Raw genomic sequence first — 25,099 nt, forward strand, 5'->3', positions numbered from 1 at the left:
ATATTTTATGTGATTGCGTTCACCGGTAGCACGACAGATGGAATTCGGATCTTTTTGAGCCGCTTCAAGGTTGGATTCCGACACTCTTTTTCTCTCTCTCTCTCTCTCTCTCTCTCTCTCTCTCTCTCTCTCTCTCTCTCTCTCTCTCTCTCTAGCCGAATGATGAGACTTCAACGAAAAATCAATAACCGTACATAAAAACGAAATTTAATTTACCACGAATTTCGTTTGCGTTCTTTTGCGAATTGAATTGGCTGGATATTCAACTTTAAATTAAGGTTTTAAAAACATCGTTATTATTATGTTGTTGTTATGGCTGGCCATTTAATTAAAACATTTCCATTCTATTTCGAGCAAACAAGCTGCCGCCAATCAACGACAACAAAAAATCAGACATCATAATTATCAATCAGAGAGCTGAACACAAAAAGCATGCGATAAGACAATATTAAAATTAATTGATCATTTTTCAAAATATGACGCATTGTGTGGTTTTTCATTAGATGTTGATAAATAAATCGATATCAAACTCATTGGACAAGAGACAAAGTCTTTTGTTTTTGTGGCCGAAGGAGAGAGACAAAGAAAAGAGAACGATGCCATTATTTAAACTTTATAGTTTAGTACACTTTGAAGCATTGAGCACACGTCTGTTTCTTAAAGCGAATTTCAAATAAAATCGCAGTTCATATCCTTATTTAGTGGTTTTTAAGTATGTACGTTTTCATTTTATTGGTTTGAATTTAACGATGTTTGGTTCTTCAAGAGCCATCATGTTCAAAAACGGGTAAAAATGTAAACGTTTAAAATATTACAGAAATAAAATTTCTTTCAGGTGACCCGACACACCTTTTTTTCTCTACCTCGCAAAAGCACATTTCTGCGGCTCAACCAAGGTGGGAAAAAAGTGATAAAATCTTAAACTTGCTGATAGAATATCTATAAATATCCTAAGCAAAGTGACGATAACATCGACCAATGCCACCAATGAAATCAGATCAACTATGCGACAAATTATTCCGATACAATCGAAATGCAAATGATTTTCGACCACACTGAAATCTACAGACATTGGCCATGTCGGGTGGCCAACTTAAATAATAGCCAATCGATAAAATTTGCGTATAAAGAAACTAAAATGGGCATAATATTGCATAATTCTTTAATAAAAATATCCTTTATTCTAACAGAAACTATTATAAGGATTAGGATTTTTTTCTAGTTAAACTCGTTATCTATTCGTTAAATGTGGCCAATGTGTTATTTTTGTGATGGAAAACAAAGGCGGCATTTTCTCTTTTGTGCCGCAATGCGGTTGGTCTCTCTTTTGTGTGACCAAATACGTAAAAAAAAATCTCTAAAAATATGTGACAAATAAATGCCAACGATGGATTTTTATTGTCTCCGTCCACCAATAATACCATATACCCCAGATACATACGTTTTCGATTATTTACTTGCCACTTTATTCAAGCTATTAATATCTTTGTATCTATATCAAAATGTATTGACAAATGAAGAGTTATAATTTGATCGTTTGGATTTTTGTTGAGATGCCGCGTGCTCGTACACACCTCACACGCTGTAAAATTGCTTTTGAATGACTGGTTTTATGGGCCGCGATCATAATTTGCAAGTATTTTGCATTTTTGCGTCGGAGCGTATCAAATTAACATTCAAGCCCATACCAAACGGCAAAACTGGATCGTCCAAACAATGAAATGATATCAACATTTTTATGATTTCGCGAATCGGTTGAAAGACAATACACAAGGTTACTTATCTTGGCTGTCAACCGAACAAAAAGCACATCAATTTTTGATAATGCTCTTCATAGAATTGGAGAGAAGTGTTGAAAGTATATGAAATGCACAGACAAACACATAAAAAAGGAAGCACAAAAGAAATGCGACATATTGGAATGTGATTAATTCGCCAAATTTGTTAAATAAACATTTATTATTGTCAATTACATTATTAATTATGCGTCAGAAAGTTGGCGGTACACTTCAAAAGCATACCATTTTGTTTTCGGTATTTTTTCGTATCCAAATTGGTGTTGGTCCGCGCCAATGTGCTAATCTTCTCACATCAAAATTTTATTTGTTAATTTCAATTTTGGGCGATCACTTCATTTTGTCGCATTCTCTTGGTGTCGGTGGTGTTGCTTTGATCGGGCATTTCGTTAATAGATCACAAATTTATGTAATAAGAATCATCTTTTTGCGATTATCGAAACTTTCAATTTACAAGAAATGTTTAGCACCGTGAACAATCGGGGTTTCCATTTAATCAATTTCTTTTATAGTCGGCATAACTGGATTTTAGCGGATATGAAGATTTTGGCGAAAGCCAAAAACAGTAAAAATCTCAGCAACGTTGCGATGCCAATGATGATCGCCGATAATCGCCTGGTATTTTAATCACATACACACAATTCAACAAAACATTGACGATCTGAAGCTTCTGTTTGCAAAGTTATTTTAATTCCATCGAAACGAATAGTTTAATCGTAATGTCATAAGAAGAATGCACATAAATCATATACTTATCTATAAGAAGTCAAAAATAGTCAAAATAGCCAAACAGCTTAAGTCATAAAACACGTGGTTGATTAACTACAAGATTATCGACACAAATATTCGACGAAAAAGTGCGCAAAAGAGATAACAAGAAGAAAACAAAAACGATGCAGCTGCGTTGAATGCAAATTCATGCTGCGAACCACCGTCATTATTGAGACGATTAAAAAAATTTGGGTTGCAATGAGTTATATATTGGAATAATTTGTGCTGAGGGAGCCAGACACATTTGAATAAAGTTGAAAAATATTCCATCGATAAAACGGAGAAGAACGTGCTTTTTACGTCACATAAAATTAACGCGTATCGGTTATCTGGATTTGATCAACATTTCGTCATTATCAAATATATAACACGGAATTTTGCAACACAGTTGGATGAGCAAAATAACCAATTGATGCAAATAATATGCGTGTTAGGACAACATTTACGTGCATCGCAATCAAAAGAAGAAAAAAAAACGAAATTTATATCGTTTTTTTTGTGTGGATATTAACGCGTCACGAGGATGGGTTCGCCATTAATAATGCGGTTGATGATTTTTCTGCTCTTTTGACAGTGGCGCGACAGTAACCCTCGGTCAATTTTCAGCAAATCAAAACGAATCATTAAATACAACCGATTCTGCAATATAAACAAACATAAACAACTCTTTTTTTTCACTTTATTTGGAATAATTCAATTTTCGAGCTCTTGTACGAACGCTAATGGATCGAGGTGTTTGTGGATTTTTTAAAGAATGTCGTATACTCTCGTTTTTTTCTTCCACATAACTTATTCAAATGATACCATTTTATTATTCAAATTATATTGCTTGTTTCGATGAAATGTGTTTTCTTCTTATCAATTTACGAACTTTTGCCGAAATTGAACAACTTTTTTTCATATGTGTGGTTGTGTGTGTTCTCTATGTTTTGCTAAAATCACAAATCATTCGCTCAAATACTTGCACATCATAATAATAAGTTTTATCTCGACGCATCTCACTTCATATGGATCGGCGTATTCTTTCGTGCTTGATACAAACGGAATTTATATCCGTTTATGGAAAAATTGAAGATGAAAAGATACCGACGCCACACATCGATAGATCGTATCGCTGATAATAACAAATGCAAAAACATGGATCGCAGTTGAGGTTGTTGTACTAGATTTGTTTTGATTTTTACTTATTCGTTTTATCAATATATTTGTGTCGTGACATTTATCTATTCGAATGATTTGCATAAAAACCATTGCCCACAAAATTGAGACATGACGCGCCAAAAGAATGCTGGCCAAATGGAATGTTGTTTTGTTTTGTTTTTGCATGAGTCAATTTTCAACATATAGTTAAATATAACTATTTCGCCAAATTATTTGGGCCACTCTACACAGCATGCTGCCCGCATCAAAAGAAACAAAAAAAGGAAAGAAAGAAATAGTTAAACTTTGCAGCCTTATCAGACAGACGCGATATGCGTCTTATTCGGTATATTCAAATCAATTTTCAAAGTCCATCGATTTCAATAAACTCACCTGATTTGTGCTCAACAATCAAGTTTATATACACTTCATCAAGCCAAATAGAACCTGATAGATTTTGTTGATTCGATTTTTGTTTTATCGCTTTCGTCCAATTTGAATTTTTGATCAACAACGTCAATGCGCTCACACACATAAACACATCGAGCGTTGAAACTTCTTCATCTTTTTCACCATCCCATAATTAACACATAGTTTAAAGTTACATCAACATTGATCAATCATTGTGGTTTCGCTTTCGTAAGATGAAAAAATGTTGTTTTATAATATTGCGACAAATGCCGAGTCAACATGAAAAACAAATGTTATCAAAACAAAAATATAATCAAATAGAAATTCGATTGAACCGGTTAGAGGGAGGCAGATGTGCAAAACTAATGCCATCAAATGTAAACTACGTTTTTTTGCGACTATCTGACGCTCACCGAACTAATTAATTGCAAACATAAAAAATAAATTTAAAATGATGAACAGTGTTGACCATAAGATAAGCACCACCAATGCAAAAAAATTTAAATGTTCACAAAGAGATCAAAGCAAAATTGTGAAAAACATTTCAGCGAAATGATCAAAACATACACATTTTTCACTCTCTTCATTTCTTCTATCTCCAATTCAATTTACGTCATTAATCCTGGCTTAAACACCAAATAGACGCGCTTTTTTGTGTTCCATGACATTTAAACCTTTTTTTTGAAAGAAAACTTCATCCTTTCGACACATGGTAAATGCTTGTTTCATTACCAAAAGTGATGAAAAAAGAGTTGCTGTCAGAACGCTGAGAAAAGGCTTTATGCGCATGAAATAGAATTCTTAGCGAAGCGCAAGGTCGTCTTTGGTAACAAGGTCGTTAAAAAAATCAAACATCACTCAAACGACAAAAACATCAATCAAATTCCGCGCAGTTGTGTACATATTTTTTTATGGGTTAATTTTGTTGATCTATGCTTTGATACGTCAAATGCCAAAAACAGTCTGGAGCCACATTTAGAAATGAAATGCCGGCGGATTTACGGATTAAAAACAAAATATGTGCTGAATTTCGTGGGATTTGGCTATTTTTGTTGACACAATCGCTCAATCATAGGACGCCATTCGCATGGATGTGCCTGTAAAAGATAATTATTAGTGTATTTTCATCGACACGTTGTTTTTGCGGCGATATGTATATATATGTGTGTTTTTTTTTCTTGCTGTCTCTCTCCTGTAGTTCCGTGTTCTTTTCGCTCATAAAACAATTTGCAAATGACGTGAAATCGATGGCGTCTATGCTATATACGTGTATAGCTAACTTGTAGTCAGTTGTTTTTTCTTCGTCTGCACAACCAAAAAGCGAACCAATGGAATGCAGTATCAATTTATCACAAGAGATTTATAAGCCAGCGAATTTCACACGCGACAACTAACATATGCTCTTTCTCTGGGTTTTTTATCTTCTTCTTCTTCTTCTTCTTCTCTTACCGGCTCGTGTGCACGGTTTCTGTTCTGGCGTCAGGATATGCGATGCAGTACTAATTTTATTATTATCCGATTATCACATAAACTGATCAAAAGCGAAATTGTGGCTCTGTTGATATCAACGTCATCGAGTATCAAATAAATTTATGGCCGAATCGTGTTCAAATCATTTCATCGTTGATCCGTTTTGCGAACACAAGACATTAACAATTATAATGAGAACGAGAACAAAGAATAAAACACAAATACACACGCATATATTTCCTCGTCGCATACACCTCGCTCGCGTTCGGTCCACAAACAATCAGACCGATGGAAGATCAAACCAAACGACGGAAAAAAAGTAGCAACAATGGAATCAAAACAACGAAAAGAAGAAGAGAAGAGAGCAAAAAAAAAACATTTGTAAACGTAAACAAAACAACGTTTTTTTAAAACCCGTTTGTGCGTCGTCAAATTGTTGCCACAGAATTTGTATATAAATCGCAAGCAACGAGCAACGTTTATTCATTCGCCGCTTAATCAGCCAACTGAATTAATCGTTGAGTTTATTCAATAAAGTGTGTTATTTCACGAAACAAGAACGAAGAGAAATTCGATAAACATTAAAAAAAATAACAAAATTCAAAACAGTTTTGCGTGAAAATTGAGTGAGATTCACAAAAAGAAAATAAAAGAAAAAAAATCGTTTTCCAAAGAAGGAATATTTTTTTAAAAGTTCGACAAGAAAACAAGAGCAAAAAACCTTACAAAATGTTTGGAAAAACAAGTGAAACAGTCTTAGTCATTGGTGTCTTGGCCATCGTTGTAATCGATAGCTGTTATGGTTCGACATTCATTACACCTCCAATCATCCATCCGGGTAAATTAACGTTCTTCATCGATATTTCATTCTATTTTCAAAACGTGATGTGTGCATGACTCACACCGAACTTAAATATCAATTCATATCAAAAGAGAAAAATAATGTTTGTGTTTGTTTTTCGCATCGTGACGCATATATGGTATTTCCCAAAATTTGCATACGAAAGAAAGCTAAAGAAGTGGAAGCCATTGATTAAAAATAGTTCTTTGTTTGACTAAGTCCCATTGGGGCACTACAACAACGGTGCGATTCGAAGAAAAACAAATTAAACTATTAAATGAATATCATAACGATTATTATGTAAATTGCTTTGACGTTTGTTTGTTGATTTTTTTTTGAATTGATACGATCTTTTTCTGTTGAATTCAACTCTCTCCCTCTTTTGACATTCCAACATTGATTATACTCATATTTTGAATCGTTAATTTAATTTTTTTTAAATAATAATTTTTTTCTTCATAAAATAGCACACCCAGGCCAATGCTTTGAGCCAGTGACGATGCAACTTGTTCAACCCGGCCAAGATATTTATTTGCCACTTGGTTGCATGAAATTGACCTGTTTGCCAAACTTTTCTTTTGGTGGAGCTGGGTAAGCATCACATTTTATGATTTGTAATTTATTCGCTAGATTTTTTGCTCGTTGGCTTCACAATCAAATTCCAGATAATTTGATTTCAACCAATTAGTAGAATCATTTAAAATAACCATTCACTAATTAAATGTTTCGTTTTTTATTTGTTTGCTTTATTCAACAGATGCGCATCGGAAGAAGCTATTGGTCGAAATTGTCGTGAAATTGCTGGAGATCGTACACAAATCTATCCAAATTGTTGTCCACGCTTCGAATGTGATGATGATCAAGACAACGATCTCTTTGAATACGGATCCAATTCACTGTAAACAATAAATGTGACAGACACACACAAAAAAGCTACTGCATTTCTGCTCGTCTCATCCATCACACACATACATTTATATTATTCCATAATCATTTGAAACGAGCAAAACGAACGTGATTTATATTGATGTGAATTTTTTGTGACTTCACCAGCACCTTGGCGCCATTTTGCATTCATTTTATTTGATTTGATGCCATAGAACATATCAGCACCAAATGTTCTGTTGGATAAAAAATTTTATGTTTCGAAATCAAAGAAAAAGTGTTAACGAATTTTAAATATGATTATTCATTCAAAATGGCATTCGATCGAACACCACAGGACCCAGATTAAATGAATAGATAACACTGGTATCGTCGACATTCGGACCAAATTATGTATCAAAAAGGGCAAAGTGTTTTGTTGCCACAATGAAAAAAGAAAAATTCAAATCAAACTTTTGTTTATTGTGATGTTTATCATATAGAAAATCATTTAATTTATATACATAATCACATACATATACATTTGAAATCGTTTGCATTAATTTAACCATTCAATCATCTCGCAAACTATTTAAAAACAATCACACACACGCACAATGAGATGACTCTTAACAAAAGAGACAATTCCACTATTGTAATTTAAGAGATTTTTTTTTTATTTCTATTATAAGAATATTGTATGTTGAAGCAACAAAATTTAAACACAAAAAACAAGGCGAAGTAAAACGCCACAAAATAATCTAATAATAATTATTGAGAAAAGATATCAAGAATAAATTATATATTTTCAAATGAGTAAACAAATATGGGTTTCCTTCAGTTGTTGAACGTCTTTTGTATTTCACGTCCACCCATTGTGACGTAAATTGCTTTCAAATCAAACGTATAGAACGTGCGCACGATGCTAGAGAATTTGAATTAAGTCGTGATAGCCATCAATTTGGCAACAGTTTTTTTTTTTCACATTCTCTGTTTAGTTCGAATGAAAGAGCGATAAAATACAAACAACATATGGAATGAAATAAAGATGATCGTGAGTGTTTATAAGATTAGTAAGAGAGAACAGAAGTAGACTGTGTCCGAAATTTAATGAAACAATATTCATTTTTTTCGCATTTAATGAACACAGAAGCCAATTTGATTAGACTTTTTTTGCAATAATTTTAGTGGAGAGCGTGTCGATGAGTAATAAAATGAGAAGAATCGACAGATACAAGACTTTCAAATGAATTTTATAGAGCATACAAATTACGACATCCTAGACATGACTTTTGTACTGTTAAGAGTTGGTGGTCTTATTCTAATACATTTCATGGCAGCCAGACCAAAGCTGTTGTTTACAAACTTCCGGCGTACGTGTGATTTTTGGCGCCAATCTGAAATTCGATCGCGACGAAAGCGTTAAGGGACTACGAACTGAAATTTTCAAATTAAACTACTTTACATGGAAATTACATTCAATTTGCATTGATTATTTCAATCGATTTAAAAATCCGGTTATGAGACATGAGAATTATTAGTTGAGCACGCGAACGATTCCGAAACAGGAACTTCAAAACGTGATTACGATCACGGTTGACCAAATTTTGCGTAAGCAAAACTTCATTTGAATGTTAAGCCATACAATTTCGCAGATATTTATTGAAATAAATTCTTCATCGGGAGAAAAAAAAACGAAACACACTCACTGATTCCGTGCATATGATAAGTCGTATGGAATTCCATTGTATTATTTTTTTGTTGTGCCACAATCAAAAATCTTTATGATTTTCGTCTAATGTCGTGAATTTGTGGCGTTTATTAAATTGCTTGTATCGACCGTAAAAAGCCAAGCAAAATATACTTAATTGGACATGAGATCATCATTTCAGCTTGAAGAAGAGAAGATGAATAAAAAAAAGTTTGACCAAAAAAGGATATGATTTTTATCGAATGCACGAACATGATCAATCTTTGTTTCTCGTCTTTATTTCATCTTCTTGCATTCATTTACCATTTCTTGATGAAACTGCATATTTATTTAAATGATTTACGCATTTTCGCCATTTGAAACGACAATATAAGTTCATTGGTGCTAATGAATGAGTTTGCAACGAGCTCAAATGGATTGACGTTTAATTGGAATGCACTGACCTTGGGTAAAAATGCACCAAATGCATAATCAATGAAAACAATCATAAATAAACAAATAAATCATGATTCATAAAACAGCTGTACCATCTCAACACTTTTATTGCCTTAAATTTATTACCAAGAATTTTGACACCATTAACGCGCCCGATTTGTATCGTTTTCGACAGTGATATCATCAGCCTATACAATCGCAAAACTTTGGTTGCTTCTTATTCGTTTTCTTCGTACGTCTCTTGGAGCGATGACAATTATCATTTAAATTGATAAAATCAGCAATCGTCAATCAAGAATCCTGTTTTTTTTCTTCATTTTCTCTCTTTCTCGCTCTCTATCTCGGAGGATGCGCTGACATCGTGTCAAACTTATTTGAATAACAAAAGTTATAGCTTGGCATGTGCCATAGAGAGTCAATCCCTTGTCAACCGCTCAAATCAATTCCCATAAATTTGTTTGGCAGACATGTTCCTGCTCTTAAATTACAATTAGTTGTATTAATACAAAGAAAAAGAGTGTTCCTCTCTCATTCCGACAATTTCACAGAGAATAAGTAAAATTGTTTTATCGTTATATATTTTTCGCCGAAAAGAAAACTTATAAGCATATAGTGTCACAAAGTTGTGTGAAAAGCACATACGGTTTCCCTTTTATATTCAACTTTCCGCAAATCCAAGGCAACTATTGGTTGCTTTGTGGAAGATGGAATACCTCTCTCAAGTCGACTTGTTCGAACAGAAATTTGTGGGACATCTGAGACTGTTGAGGTCAACAACAATTTCAAAACAAAGTATTTGAAAATTGTTCTGTTCTGTGAATAATGGTGCGCATAACAGCAGGCGATTTTGTGAAACATTCTTAATGGTTTTTGAACGTGCTAAGCTCTCTGTATCATTTTTCGGTTCTACCTCTCTATCAAGAGCAATTTAGAAATGTGTTTGATGAGAACAAGTGTGTTATTTAAAGAGACTCATCATTCGCTCCACTTGTTGCCAAACGCAGAGTTTCATTCACACAAAGAAGCAAAAAGTTGATATTTTCATTGTAGTGGTTACATTGGCTTTGGAACGAGATGCTGAACTTTATACATTATAAAATTGCATGGTTTCAAATGAAATTAATTCGCATGGTTTTTTTGTGGTTTGTAAAATCGTAGTACGTCGGCAAAGAAATATAGACTTTGAATGGATTCATTAAAACCAAATGAAAAGTGTTTGGACTTGGTGCGCACAGCAAGAATTCTTTTTTTCGATTTTATGTTTTGTTTGCCGGCACATTCATTTTTTTCCCAGCCAATTCACTTGAATGTGTCATTTGACGGCATAATGGCCTTTTTTGCGGTCGGTCGACAGAGCAATTTGAAAATGGAACGAGGCAGCGAATCAATTTAAAAATTCCCCCCTCCTACCAATGACGCATTCATTCACTCACAAAATGTAAGAATAAATTTCAAAAATAAATACTTAATATCATTATTCATAAATAAATTGAATGAGACCGTTTTCGCTTCAACATCGTCTTTCTCACACTCGCTACCATCCGAATTACAATGCAGTTGTCGTCATGTATATAGAATGCTATTTTTTTTCTTTCTCTTTCAAAATGATTTATTCAATAATAAAATGCGATGTTGAGAGAGCAACTCGGCACGGAGAAGGTACGAGTGCGATAATGTATCGGTATTACTTTCTGTATTTGCCTAAGTCCAAGTGAATTTTACGTTGAGAGAGAGAGAGAGAGAGAGCGAGAGAGAGAGCTAAAGAGAGGAAAAAAATGTGTAGCCACAAATAAAACGATACATCCAGCAGACATAAGCCAAAGCCAAACCAAGACAATGCGAATGTACTTTTGGTCCATCTCACATTGGAACTGAATAAATTTCAATATTGGATTCACTTTATTTCGCACATAAATGGGATTTTTCACCCATTTATTATCTCACACTTATATTTACAAGAGCGAGACGGGAAAAATAGACCGAGACACCGAAAACTTCTCCCGATCATCATTGAAGTGGGAGATTTATGGAATGGAATTATTATTTTGAGTTCAAAACTTGGATGCGATAGCATATTTTAGATTTTCAACGAGTTCACGAAATTTCGTTTTTAATAAATGGATGTTTTTGTTATTTGTTGTCGACGACGCATACAAGATTTTCACCGTGTTGTCCATAATTCACTGATATTTATCTCTATCTGAATTGATTATTTCGTTATGGGTGTACCATCGTCGTTTTATTACTTATGCAATACCCAGCAATGGATAGTAATTTCCTCTCTCTCTCGCTCCATCTGCACATTCTTTTTTAATCGTTTCGCTTTCTCTCGCATGAAATTGAGAGCGCATCGTAAACGTTCAAATTAACAAAGTGAAATTACAAAACAACAGACTTGATTTCAATTTTACTTCGTTTTATTTTCAACTTGACTTCAATTGACGTGTCAATGTTGCAAATAAAACAAAAACTTCTTTGCAACAGAGTAAACCTTTTCGTTCGAAATGAACATCCATCGATGGATACTGTTTTACAGGAACAGTGAAATAGGGAGACACAAAATATCTGTCATCAATGCTGATGCTCATTGAATCTGGAACTTTTTTGTGGTATTTGCTGCTGTTATTGCAGCAAAAATTGTGTTTCATGTTTTGATTCAAGTTTTTTCTTCGCTCTTAAATTCGTCTGTCTCTTACTTTCATTTTTTTTTCAATAAATCCCGTTACCATAAACACAGATGCGATAAAAAGAAATGTGCAAACGATAATGAGAAGAGGGATTTATTGAATTACAATGTCGATGCCATCATGAGAGCTATTTTAAATGCATACATGTATTTATTGCGAATCCAAATGAAAATATTTTCTCGACCAGTTCGGTCGTTGAATTGAAAAGTAATTCCGAATCCACACCGTTACTTACTTGTGATTCTTAAAGCATTCATTTAATACCATGATGTGATATATGTATATGTGTGTGTGAGAGATGCAAAAGCTGATTTTTCGAAATGCATTACTTCCTTTATTATCTGAGAAACGTGCTTCGGTGTCCAATTGGTTGAGTTGTCGGGCAATAAATTTGAATTGTCATCCGAGTTGGTGGTATTCAAAAATGGTCATTCACCAAACATAAACACAAAAATAAATCCGAAACCCTTAGCATAATGGAATAATAATGCAAAATCTATGTATGGACTGACCTTTTGGCATCATTTTATTCCGACTTTTGTTGTTGATAACAGTTTTATTTTTCAATTTTGATCGTTGCGAATGATGCAGAGACCTGAAACTTCGAAATTTAAATGGATATTTCGAATCGGATTCGAGACAAATAAATAACAACTTTGTTGTCATTGAGCCCTACATCAAATTTTAATCATGATATAAAATAAAACTAAAAAGTTTGCTGCACATCGATTTCTGTTTCTGATGCCAGGCATAACAATGTAAGATACACAATTCCCACATTTTGGACTAGAATACGATTGAAAAAAAAAAAACTTCTTCAGAGTTTGTGTGTGACTATTCGATTTTTAATGATGCGTAGGTCGAAGCATCTTTGGGCCAAATCGTTAGTTTTTATATCGACCCAAGACTTTTATAATTTTAAAAACCGTTCTTTAATCAACCCGATGTATTAAGTGCGGCACGGTAATTTTTAAACATTGCGATCCAATTGGACGTATTATTATTCTATATGGTACTCGCTGTATTGTCATTCATTTATCACGAATATTTTTGAAGGATTAATACGCAATCGCGTTTGTGATAAAATTGCGATATCATACTCTCGTTAAATAAATACAAATAGAAATATGCACGACAAACAGAAGTTGTTTCAACTATTTTTTAGTGTCAACCAATAACTCGTCTTTGAAGTTTGTACGAATTGAAAAATTAATGAAGTAACGCAATTTCTTTGACGAGCTCAAAAATATGTAAGAAGATATTTTCGCAATTATCAAAATGAATTGAACAGAAGTTCGAGATAAAATGTAGATTGTAAGACGGTATAATATTATTTATACGGATTGTTTGAATAATCGATGTGACGACGAATTAAATAAAAATTTCGAGCTTATATTTTTATTGGATTGTGAATGTTGTATCAGTTGTCTTCACTTCACAGTCTGTTCTTCTTTGCAAAAAAAAATGAAATTCGTAGTTTTATTGTGTGTATTTATTGCCACATGGGTAAGTCAAACGTAATGTAACTTCATTTGTTCGTTCATTAAATGATGATTTAATCCCAATAATTTTTATTTCTAAATAGGTATCCACAACAATGGCGGGATTTGAAATATCGTGTTTTTGTAGAAAACATGATGGTAAACATGGAGTAGAATGTATATTAAATCTAAATCTAACATATTATTTCAATAATACTTCTTGTAGACGACCCAATGGTCACACCTGGGGTAGCATTTTTATATGGTATAGAAAAACCCAAGGTTTTAATTCCAATACTGGATGCTGAAAATTCTCAAATGGAATATCCATGGATGAGCTTTTTAACAGAGTTAGATATAAATATAATGAACAATTATTATAATGATAATTGTAATTTCTATTAATTTGATTTATTTTTAGATGTTCTGACGTACCCAGCGATGCCGTTCAATCGCAAATAAGGAATGGACCTCTTGTTAGAGGAATTCAGCATAATTTATCCCCATATCCGTATTTCATATTTGAAGTGAATTACTAATTGAAAACAATGACTATGTTTATCTATTTCATTTGCAGAGATCTAAAAGCCATAATTGTAGAGATAAATAAAATGAATAAAGCCTTTGGAAAAGTTGTAAAAAAGTATAAGAGTTTTGCGAAGTAAGTGTATATATACGTTTCAAACACGTTCCACGGAAAATTGTTATTGTTTCTCTTATCACTTTATTCAGGGATAAAGATTTCATTTATGGTATGAAAAATCGATTGAAAGAAAATTTTAATGACGCGTAAGTTGCTTTATAGATTGAAATCATGTTTTTGAAAAATTAATTTTTATTTTTTTCAGGAGTTTTCGAAATGACTATGACAAAAAAGAAATCATAAGATTGATCTGCCGTGACTTGCACTCAATGTTGATAACAATGAACGCACTCAAAAAATAATAAATAATACATTTATTAAGACAAAAAATTAAATACCTATAAACTATAGCAGAGAAATTGAATTAACTTTTATATAATAAAAATTCAAGTGAAAGCTAAACCAAGCTATGAAATTTGAAAGTAACATTGAAGTAATATAAGTGATATTCCTTAAAATTATAAAAAATGATTTCTTTTATGCAATCAAACTTGGGTCGACAAAAATCGATTGACATTGAATTTAAATTTCATTAAATTTAAATTCTTTCGTTGCAATGCTTAGCCATAAGGTAAAGGAGTGCACATTGTATGCGTACTATAAATTTTCGCTCCAATTTTCAAAATACTGTTGATTGATTTTTAATGATATGTCGTATACGTAGAATTTTGAGCGTCTTCAAGTTTTCTGAATTTGAATTTAATCTTATAGCTATTTGATATACAGAAGCCAATCAAATTCCACATCACCTGTCACATGATGTATATATATGTATATGGTAAAATGAATGGACAATAGATCAAAGAAGAGAATAGATAGACATATCACATAGTAGAGTGCTCCGGAAAGTGAAAATATTCAATAGGTCAATATTCATATGAAACATGGATTAGACATACGAATTACATTTTTGATAACAATCGGAATTTTTCATTTCAATCTTAATTTTATGGATCATCTTCAAATTAGTATGGTTCAATAAAAGCTACATTTATGATTTAGCCTCCATTGATTTTTGAGAGAACAAATCATCAATGTGAATTAATTACGAGCTAATTTTTCTTTAAATGCATTTATGTTAATATGTTTACGTGTGTCATGCAATCAAAAAGCACAGTCGTATATCTAGAAATATCTGTAATGACATTGAATTGAAATAAATCCTTTTGTTCAAACAGAAAGTACGTGGCGATAGAGTGCACTTGCACGTATACTAGATACTAATGAGTTGTAACAACTAATACGTTCAAACTACAGCTGTATTATTTGTTCTGATGATGGAAGACTCATGTATCGGATTCTAAAGATAATTTACTATTATACAGGCGTGTGGATAAAAAAGATTAATACATTCAAAGTTTAAACGTAAAATACAGAAGAAGGGAGCTTTGATAAGAAGCGCGTGTGCTTGAAAAGTATCAAAATTTCCTACTAAAGTCGGTCATAGTATTTGCATGCAACGTAGCCGTTGCAATACAACTTACAGAAAACGAAACCACGAGAATACCAACAAACCAAGAATCAATCGACACATCAAACAGGAATCAGTGCATATGTTACACGTCACTATTGCATTACTATCAAACGCAATAACAAATGAAGCTTGTGACAAACATAAAACCAAATCAGTATCTTCGAGACTGCGAAAACCGTTGGTTGTAAAAAATTGTCGTTTCTTCAATATTTGTGAAAGATGAAGTTATTCAGAGAGCTAAGAGAAATTTTGTTGTGGGTGCGAATTTTACCAAGAGATGAGAGTCGTAAAGAAAAATTTTTAAGTATCGGTTTAATTTGTTATTATTATGTGCATTTAATTTTTTCCTTTATTACGACATTTTGGTTTTTTTTATTCGAGGCTCGTACTAATAGTGAATATGTTCGATCCATTTATTTTTTTGGAGCTTTTGCTTTTGTGTTGTTTTCGTATTCAGTTTTCACTTGGAAAAGTAAATACTACAACCTGGGAGAGGAAATCAGCTCAATTATCGAAAAAAGTGTGTAATTTTTTTATTGAGTAATACAAATTAATGTATGATCACTAAGGATCCATTTTTTTTTTAATTTTTATAATTTGTATTTTTTTTATTAAGATAGTAGTGAAATAAATTAAGAAAAAAATGATTCATGCGAAAACGAATAGGTCTCTGATGTTTTTGCATTTTAACATGTCTGTCTATGTTTAACTTAGGTCTCAGACATCCCGACATAAAAGTTGTAATTAAAAAAAGTTCGTCCTATAAACATGAGCAAAACGTGTACGTTGCGTGCATTTAATTTTTAAAACGTGTGCTTGCATATACTTGGAGACAGAATTGTACTAAAGTTAGGTTTTGTAGAACTTTTTATAAAATGATTATTCTTGGAAACGGTTTGCGCAGCAATCAAATAGTAATATTTGGTCCAAATTTTTCATGTGCTGTGATAAGATTGAATGAAATTTCAATGTATGATTTTTTTGGGAAAAATGCAAAAAATCTTCATAATTAAAGAACACGTTTTGCACATGTTTATAATACCCAGATTTTCATGCTTGTGAACCAGTTTGTAGTATTTCTAATGACTTTCAATACTATTTTATTAGGAAATCTGGACCCGGTTAAGAAAATAATTTATGAAAAATCTCTACGAAGAATTGACGTGGCGACCAAATTCTTTTTTAAATTGACATTTAAGATAGTTACACCGATATTTATGATCGTACCTGTTGGTTTGTCATGTTTCTGGTATATTTCGTTGGGCTACAACAATGAATCATTTGTACAAGTGTATCCCGCAACGTAAGTAAATTTTGAAATTGTGTACCACTTGGAAAATTGTTACGGCTAATTTCATTCTTCCAAGGTATCCATTTAACTGGCGAACACCAATTGGGTATTTGGCAGTCATAATTATACAGACAACAACATTTATAATAGGTTCTTTAATGGCGATGATATTTATTTCGAGCGTCGGATACTGTATGCTATCGATAGATCTCACTTCTGATCTCAAAGAATGCGTACGTGAAATTGGCGATGGTTTAGCTTCAATGAAAAAATTAAACCGACAAAGGAGAACACGTGTGCAAATTCAAATGACGCAAAAACTTGTAGAATTCGTCGACTTTTATTCGGAAGCGAGGGAGTTGAGTGTGATATTTTTGATAATAAATAGTATTTATTTATTAAATACCAGAAAATTAATATTTAATTATTATGTAGGTTCGTCAAAAGCTTCTCTGCAATCAATCAACCACTTGCCTTAGGTTATTTTCTGTTTGTTATTGTTAGTCTCTGCGCCCTATTTCTTCAAATCAACACGGTAATATTCAATTACAATTTCTTTTTGAATTCACAAAAAACATAAATTATTAAAAACTCCTCAGATAGTTGAAACTGGCAGCTCTGCTTTTATTTTGCAAGTCTTATTTGCTTTGCTATACATCGTATTCTTGCTGTTTGCAATATGCTACACGGGACAGCAAGTGACAAATGGATTTGATGACATTGCCGATCTGTTGTATCAGATTGATTGGTATCGCCTACCAATGAACATCCAGAAGTATATGCCCATGATATTGGCTGTGTCACAGAAGAAAGTTCGCATCGCAGCTTATGGCTCAATTCGTTGTAATTTTCTAACTTTCAGAGCGGTAAGAGCTATCTATTTGTTTAAGTAAAACAGTTTAACTTTAATTTTATTCGTCTAATGAATTGTTGTGATCTCCTTTCTAGATAATAGACAAAGTATATTCACTTTATGCGGTGTTTAGAGAACTACAATTATAATTCAATGGAGATTCAAGTTGCATGAAAGATGACCGACGTGCCGAATCGGCACTGCCGATGCCACAGGACTTGATGACTCTCAAACTTATCCATTCAAATTGAATGACAAACTGTTATTGCATTTTATATCAGAATCGTATTTAGATATTTATTATTTTAATGCACGTTGAATTCACATAAATTTTAAAAGAAATTTTTTAATACAATACTCCAGGGGCTTTTATGTTAAAATGAATACTACGATTTCAGTAAATATTGAAACATAATGCTGAATATTCAATGAATATTGTATGTATATAAAGAATATACACAAATAAATGTGTATAATTGCATAAATTTGATGAATATTTCGTGAATATTTCGTGAATATTTCCTGTATATATGAAATATACATATTTTGTCATTCTCTTTAGTGCGGACTTTCTTCGTTCCTGTGTCGCTTACTGTGAATATTCACAACATACAGTAGAAAATACGAAATATTCACTAGAGATTTATGCCGTATATATGATGAATAAGACGTGTATATTGTGAATATTATGTGAATATTTCGTATATTCATATACATAAAAGCCCCTAGACAATACTTATATTATCAAGACAATTACATATCATATTGTATTCTTTTGAAGTAGTAACTTCGTAAATTTGAGTGTAATTAACCACTTTATTGTTCCAAAATTCAATTGTTATGATACTTTCATTTAAATAGACATTAAATAACTTGAAGTAAAAAGTTGGATTCATTCATATACATATACTCTAATACCTGTTTACAAAAAAATCAAATTATTATACTATACCAAATAATCACAAAGTATCAAAGTACAAATATTATAAATAGTCGCTATAAAACGACTTTATACTAAAATATATAAAACTATAAATATATTGTTAAACTATAAATATAGAACTCTAAATATTTGACGTAAAACAGAAACAGCACCAAAGCATGGCAATGTGATTTCTTTTTAGTGTTTTGAGTACTTAGATGTATTATGTGATGTAAATTTGAAGTATTTCATTATACCTATATAGATTCTACGCTTAGAAATTTACCAATCTAAGGATTGTTTGATTAAATATAATATTTTTAATTTTTAATTCAGTGCTAAACTACTCGTGTGCATCATATTATATTTATTTTAGTTTCTCTTTTTAAAAATGGCTTTCAATATGAAGTATACGAGCCATGATGCATACTGCCGAAAGGCCAAATAATTATAATATTCTTCAGTATTTTTTGGTCGTTGTTTTGATCACTTGGTTTGACAACATATTGTCAATAAATAATTATTGCATTTAGAAGATAAATATTCAAATATACTTTTTAATCTTTATATTATGCTTAAGGGAAATACCATATTGCATTTAAAAAAAAAAGAGTATTTATTTAATTATAATGAAAAATGTAGCTTTGTTAATTTGGGTGTAATTTATTATGAGCAAAATACAATTAATATAAAACTTTTTCAAATATTTATAGAGAATTAATCGAATATTTATTTATAAGAACAAATAAATTTTAGTATTTATAAACCATAATTGTAAATTGTACAAGCATAACTCGTTTTTTATGTCGTAATTCACAAAATGTTTATTGTATTTCAAATAAATTTGAATAAAAGTTTCTTTTTGCACAAAAACGTGAGAGCGCAATTCATATACAAATTGAATTAAATATTTTTTTTACAGAAACACAAGTAATGTATTTTACAAAAAGTAAAATAATAGATGAAGGAACTATTTTTTACTAAGTCGAATTTGAAATTTTACGGATATTTTTTTTTTTCAAATAAATTATTGTCTCTTGTATTTTTACCGACATGAAAAGGAATATTATTTACGATGGATTTGATAAAATTTAGAAAAAAGGCACACAGCATGTTTTATGCTCCACCATGTTCAATTATTTGAAAATTACTATTTGACCGGGCTAACTGAAATGCCTGCTCCATATTCAATAAACTAACGATAAATTTTCAATCAAATAGTACTCAATGATTATTGATTTGGATTCAATTTTTTCAATCGATGCGCTGAAAATCTAAATAAATTTCGCTGATAGGTGTAAGCAGTGAATCTAATGCGCATGCTGTTATTGGTTCGATTGTTTTCGAATTCACTCCAACTGAATAGTTTCGAAATATTTCAACCAGAGCTAATTTTATTTGAAATACTGCGAATTTTTGTCCTGCGAATTGAAAAGCGATTGATTATAGGAATGTCGTTAAATATAGCGATCCATTTGATTTACCCAAACAAATTCTTGGACCATCACCAAATGGTAAGAAGCGACCACATTTCTTCAGTTCGTTCACCGATTGCGAATCGAAACGATGGGGTTTAAAAGAATTTGGCTCGTCATAGAAACGTTCGTCGTGATGAAATGCAAAAATGGGAAATTGAATGGATGTGCCGCGCTCAACAAGTAATTTCGTACCGCCTAAATCATCCAGTTCAATGGATTGCGTGCAATTTTTGGCGAGCAGAAAAGCTGAAGGCGAGATACGAATAGTTTCTAAAAAAATGAACAAAATTCCACATTTTAACGATTCTAATGAACATAATTCTGAGGTACAATTCCAAACTAAAGAAGTTAACAAACCATTAACAATGTTTTCGAGATACGGCATTCTATTAATGGTATCTGCTGTTGGAGAATCCTCATGTGTTGGAAAATTTTCAAAAATTTCGGCACGCAATTTTGTTTGGCATTGTACATTTTTGGCAATGTGATAAATTGCTTGTGACAAAATCATGCTCGTCGTTTCAAAAGCATCGAATAGAAATATCGCTGTGAATGCGGCCACATCAGTGTCAGTGTGATTTTTGACTTCTTTACGTTCCAAGAGAAAATTCAGAAAATCACTTCGTTTCGACTGAGTTTGTTTGCGGTAGTCAATGGCATCGTGTGTTGTATCGTAAAACCATTTTGTCATTTGAGCTGGGAAAAATGACGGCCTATACAGACGACTGAGAACGGGAAAAGTGGACAGAAAAGCATTTAAAATGTTCTTTGCCAACGATGGCCTAAACCATTTGACAAGTTTATTGTGTATGGCATCATTTGCTTCAAAACCGTAAATGCAGTTCATGACGGCATCGGCCGTAAAACGTGATGTTAACTATTTCGAAAAAGTACAAAAATTTTAATGTCAACAACTCTGCAGGCACCATCGAAACAAAGTCCATTCATTCTATATATATAGACGAAGTGTTTTGCTTACATCTTTTGTGTCAATGGTTTTGTTTGTGTTGTTGCCGATCTGCATATCAATGTGCTCAATCATCTTTTGACCACTGCTCAAAATCATGGAAAACATTTGTCGTAGCTTGAATTTTAATTGAAAATTTTCAACGTTTACAGACACAAAAGAAACAACATTTTAATTAAACATTGCGTGAGCGAAAAAGATTTTCATTCAATACTCACTTTGCTTTGCGTAAATGCCGGAGACAATTCGGTTCTTGTGTTACGCCAGTCATCGTATTGGGCAGCAAATAAATTTCGAGTGAAAATTGGATCAAGAACTTTGTCAAACTGAAAATGCGTTTCCATGAACAAATTCAAACAGAGACAAATTCAAACTATTGTTCAATGAACTTACTGAATTCGATGAATCGTTGATTTGAAAATGCTTGAAATGCTTTACGTAAATGTCAGCAACCAATTGAGGGTCTAATATCAACAATTTTGGTGTGTTTCGCTCAAAAACACCAATGAAACGATGTTTTCCTTTATATTTTCTTTGGCGAAGAATTGAACAATTATTCAACTTGAATTATGTACTGCTTTATTTCAAAACATTGTACTCACTCGTATAATTGTTGTTGCTCGTACATGATATTCGCTTGGAGAATAGCCGATTTTGGATAATTTCCAAAAAATGGCAGTGGTTTTGGACCAAATACCTTTCGTTTGCGCCAATAATTAAAATTTGATGTTACATACTGGTAAATTATAAACGAAAAAATTGCGATTAATAAAAGTGCCAACATATTGCTAGCTGTGACTATGACTTTCAATGACATTCAAATGAATAAAAGAAATTAAATGCGATCATTGATATTCTATTGAATTTCTATAACTATCAATTAAATATCAACAAGCACCGTTGTTGTTATTATTATCAATTCAAGTTGCGATAATCAAACGGAAAAGTCTTAAGAGTGTGAGCACTTTGTCGCTTGCTCTTGCATCACATTGAATGCAAACATAAATTTTAATCTTTTGTCGTCAAACATAAGTCCATTTGATAGTAATGGGTACTTGTTTTTTTTCATATTTATTTACATCTATTTGTTTTTTTTTTATTCAAATAAAATCATGTTTATGTCTGGGATTGAATTTATATTCGTTAACACTCGCATGGCGCATGGATGATTTTATGATAAAATCTACGGCTATTGACACACGTCTGATAACAAGCTTCGATCATAACAATCGATTTTTTACGCAACATCAACATCAAACGGAGTGTGCCACAGAGTAAGAGGCAATATACTATAAAATGTTATTGTGAATGTGAAATTATGTAAAATAAAATCTTCTTTTAAAAAATTCTGAGCAATTCAGTTTTGAGCAGTTTTACTTTATTTGTTTATATATCTGTATCTTGACACACGTTTGATCAACATTTCTGTTACTTAAATTGTTTTTTCCTTTCTAGAAAGAAAAAATGTGACAATCATTGTATCGTGATCATAAACATGGTTTAAATCGGAGTTTCGCATTATTTTCAGAGAAAAATAGCATTCCAGTCGGTGAACTTGGTGTGTTGTCACTTGGTTCTAACTCAAATTCATACTTATTAACCAGAGTATAGAGAATAGCTTTGATTTCAGTTATTGCAATTTTGATTCCTAAAAAATTATGGCAAAATTGAAACAATGTCTTTATCATGGTTTTTAATTAATTTCAAGCAATATACCTAGACATTGACGCGGTCCATTCCCGAATGGATTAAACACACCGGCATCTTTTAATTTCTTTGTACCTCCTGTGCTCTCATCGAAACGATCGGGATCGAATTTCTCTGGATTGGCATAAAAGTCGGGGTGACTATGAAGCGCATTGATTGGCAGTATAATTCTAACGCCCTTTTCGATGTGTACACTTCGACCATCGAAATCGGTCAAGTCAATGCTTTCAGTGCATGTTTTCCAAATTGGAAAAGGAAATGGACTAATTCGAGTCGTTTCTAAAAGATAAATTTACCATTTTAATTGCCAAAAGTGTAATTTTTTTATATTTTCTTCATACCATTAAGAATGGCGTCCAAATAAGGCATCTGATGAAGCTGCTCAAAGGTGACGTGTTCATATGTTTTTATCTCTGATCTCAATTTCGTTTGGCATTCCTTGTTTTCGGCCAGGCAATTTACAGCTTTGCCGAGAATGTAAGATACGGTTTCAAATCCATCCAAAAAGAATGTGTAAGCGTGTGCATAAATCACTTCCATCGGTGTATTTTTCTTATTTCGTAATTCAATCAAGTAGTTCAGGTAATCGTCACGTGAAATATTATTTTGCTTGCGCAAACAAACAGCTTGATCAAATAGATTTTTAAACCAACTTGTAAATTCGGTTGATGTAAATTGATCGGGATAAACTTTTCTCAGCCATGGAAATATCGTGTAAATGATAAATCGAATATTATCATACGGTGTTGTGTAAAACATTCGGAGCGATTTTTCAACAAAATCAGATTTTTCATCGAATGCTTTTGCATCCAATCCAAATATCACATTTCCCAATATATCGGCTATTACACGTGAACATATCTATAAAGATTAAATAATTAATTATCGAATTGCATCTTCAACAAGCTCGGTGAACTAAATATTCGTATATGAATAAATGCACTAAGCTATACATGTATTGTGTGATTGAAATCGATATTGATTGTTAGCGTGTGCATGAAATACATACATCTTTCGACGAAACAATATTTTGGTTCGATTCAATTTTGCCGTTAATATAATGTTCCAGTTGACGGCATGCATTTTCTACAGCTGAATACATTGCTTTGGCCTACGGCAAAATTATATCAAATACATTTGCAATTAATTTCTATTTCATCAATGAGTTTTGCCAGACAACAACAACCTTCAATAGTGTATAAGCCGGAGCTAATTCTAAGCGTCGTTCTTTCCATAGCTTCAATTTATCGATGAACGGATTCGGTTTAAACAACGGATCGGCACTTCGGGTTATCTAGTCATAAAATGAATTTTTCAAATTACATATATGGAGTGAATGTCGACAACGTACAATCATCGATTGTTTAACAAATATTTGTATTTACCGCATCGCTTAATGAATTTTCACCAAAATTTTTGAAATATTTTGTATATATATCCTTCACTAAAATTGGATCTAAGACTAATAATTTTGGCGAACGAAATTCAAACACTCCAATAAATCGATGCCTGCGAAAGTACTGTCTGCAATTCAATGTTCAGTTTGGTTAGCCATGCAACTTGAAAATGATTTGAGTAAACACACTTGTAAATTTCGGTGGTTTCTTCAATGTAATTTGAGTTTTTGTCGAATAGTGCCGTTTTCGGAAATGTACCAACATACGATCGTGGAGTGGGACCAGCCACTCGGCGACGCCTCCAATAATCAAAATTCCATGTTAAATACGAATAGAATGCAAACACAGTCAAAAACACACTTATCACGAAAATGAACATTTTTCTATACTTTTGGAGCACCGCTTCATAATATAGTCTGAATGTACTCAACGAAACACACGTTCTATATATTAAAGTCAGATTGAAAACCTTATCGATGGTTGTTTTTGATAAGATACAAAAGAAAATAATTCAATGTACATTTTTAATATTTATTTATTTGAAGAGTTGTTTTAATCACATCTAAAGAAAGCTAATATGAATTCGAAACAAAACAGATAATCAAAAAAGACAAAATTAACTAAATGCTGTCAATGGTACGCGCTTTTTAGAGTAAAATACATGTTTACATGTATAATTGCAATAACTGTCAGAAACACAAAAATTAGTCGAATGAATGTGTATTTTCTCGTTTCCAGATGGGTTAAAAGTGCATGTTCA

At 32.4% G+C, this 25,099-nt stretch overlaps 4 protein-coding genes and 1 long non-coding RNA gene across 5 annotated transcripts; 3 read left to right on the forward strand and 2 right to left on the reverse strand.

Moving 5' to 3' along the window:
- The first annotated feature begins 6,084 nt into the window (after positions 1-6,084).
- LOC116349126 lies at positions 6,085-7,398 on the forward strand. The gene is made up of 3 exons (XM_031780405.1): positions 6,085-6,426; positions 6,897-7,020; positions 7,187-7,398. Exons 1-3 carry the CDS (start codon positions 6,318-6,320, stop codon positions 7,329-7,331), a joined length of 378 nt encoding a protein of 125 aa, XP_031636265.1. The 5' UTR covers positions 6,085-6,317; the 3' UTR covers positions 7,332-7,398.
- Positions 7,399-13,374: 5,976 nt separating this feature from the next.
- LOC116349212 lies at positions 13,375-14,687 on the forward strand. Its single transcript, XM_031780547.1, has 7 exons — positions 13,375-13,632; positions 13,712-13,766; positions 13,834-13,957; positions 14,029-14,118; positions 14,185-14,268; positions 14,340-14,396; positions 14,456-14,687. The coding sequence occupies exons 1-7, from the start codon at positions 13,591-13,593 to the stop codon at positions 14,550-14,552; spliced, it is 549 nt and encodes a 182-aa protein (XP_031636407.1). The 5' UTR covers positions 13,375-13,590; the 3' UTR covers positions 14,553-14,687.
- Positions 14,688-16,114: 1,427 nt separating this feature from the next.
- LOC116349208 lies at positions 16,115-18,054 on the forward strand. Its single transcript, XR_004201888.1, has 4 exons — positions 16,115-16,244; positions 16,832-17,550; positions 17,615-17,881; positions 17,964-18,054. It is a non-coding gene; the product is annotated as an uncharacterized LOC116349208 (long non-coding RNA).
- Positions 18,055-19,745: 1,691 nt separating this feature from the next.
- Positions 19,746-22,087, reverse strand: LOC116349205 (probable cytochrome P450 28a5). The gene is made up of 7 exons (XM_031780538.1): positions 21,838-22,087; positions 21,629-21,767; positions 21,454-21,561; positions 21,248-21,352; positions 20,626-21,145; positions 20,275-20,538; positions 19,746-20,211 (listed from the first exon to the last, which is right to left on the reverse strand). The coding sequence occupies exons 1-7, from the start codon at positions 22,050-22,052 to the stop codon at positions 20,045-20,047; spliced, it is 1,518 nt and encodes a 505-aa protein (XP_031636398.1). The 5' UTR covers positions 22,053-22,087; the 3' UTR covers positions 19,746-20,044.
- Positions 22,088-22,591: 504 nt separating this feature from the next.
- Positions 22,592-24,759, reverse strand: LOC116349206 (probable cytochrome P450 28d1). Its single transcript, XM_031780540.1, has 7 exons — positions 24,528-24,759; positions 24,328-24,466; positions 24,129-24,236; positions 23,952-24,053; positions 23,284-23,803; positions 22,952-23,221; positions 22,592-22,883 (listed from the first exon to the last, which is right to left on the reverse strand). Exons 1-7 carry the CDS (start codon positions 24,716-24,718, stop codon positions 22,723-22,725), a joined length of 1,491 nt encoding a protein of 496 aa, XP_031636400.1. The 5' UTR covers positions 24,719-24,759; the 3' UTR covers positions 22,592-22,722.
- Positions 24,760-25,099: the final 340 nt, after the last annotated feature.

Source organism: Contarinia nasturtii, unplaced genomic scaffold, assembly GCF_009176525.2.
Source record: "Contarinia nasturtii isolate CC-2019 unplaced genomic scaffold, AAFC_CNas_1.1 Cnas_scaffold_2806, whole genome shotgun sequence".
NCBI lineage: Eukaryota > Metazoa > Arthropoda > Insecta > Diptera > Cecidomyiidae > Contarinia > Contarinia nasturtii.

Bases quoted from the DNA above. Each gene is read 5' to 3' on its own strand.
- LOC116349126 (XM_031780405.1), top strand. From the start codon at position 6,318: ATGTTTGGAAAAACAAGTGAAACAGTCTTAGTCATTGGTGTCTTGGCC. The intron at 6,427-6,896 runs GTAAATTAACGT...TTCATAAAATAG, and splicing joins ACCTCCAATCATCCATCCGG to CACACCCAGGCCAATGCTTT. The intron at 7,021-7,186 runs GTAAGCATCACA...TTTATTCAACAG, and splicing joins TTTTCTTTTGGTGGAGCTGG to ATGCGCATCGGAAGAAGCTA.
- LOC116349212 (XM_031780547.1), top strand. From the start codon at position 13,591: ATGAAATTCGTAGTTTTATTGTGTGTATTTATTGCCACATGG. The intron at 13,767-13,833 runs GTAAACATGGAG...TACTTCTTGTAG, and splicing joins TTTTTGTAGAAAACATGATG to ACGACCCAATGGTCACACCT. The intron at 13,958-14,028 runs GTTAGATATAAA...ATTTATTTTTAG, and splicing joins TGGATGAGCTTTTTAACAGA to ATGTTCTGACGTACCCAGCG.
- LOC116349205 (XM_031780538.1), bottom strand. From the start codon at position 22,052: ATGTCATTGAAAGTCATAGTCACAGCTAGCAATATGTTGGCACTTTTA. The intron at 21,146-21,247 runs GTAAGCAAAACA...TTTTCGAAATAG, and splicing joins AAACCATTGACACAAAAGAT to TTAACATCACGTTTTACGGC. The intron at 20,212-20,274 runs GTAAATCAAATG...TTCAATTCGCAG, and splicing joins TGGTCCAAGAATTTGTTTGG to GACAAAAATTCGCAGTATTT.
- LOC116349206 (XM_031780540.1), bottom strand. From the start codon at position 24,718: ATGTTCATTTTCGTGATAAGTGTGTTTTTGACTGTGTTTGCATTCTAT. The intron at 24,467-24,527 runs GTGTGTTTACTC...ATTGAATTGCAG, and splicing joins GAAACCACCGAAATTTACAA to ACAGTACTTTCGCAGGCATC. The intron at 24,237-24,327 runs GTAAATACAAAT...TTTTATGACTAG, and splicing joins AAAATTCATTAAGCGATGCG to ATAACCCGAAGTGCCGATCC.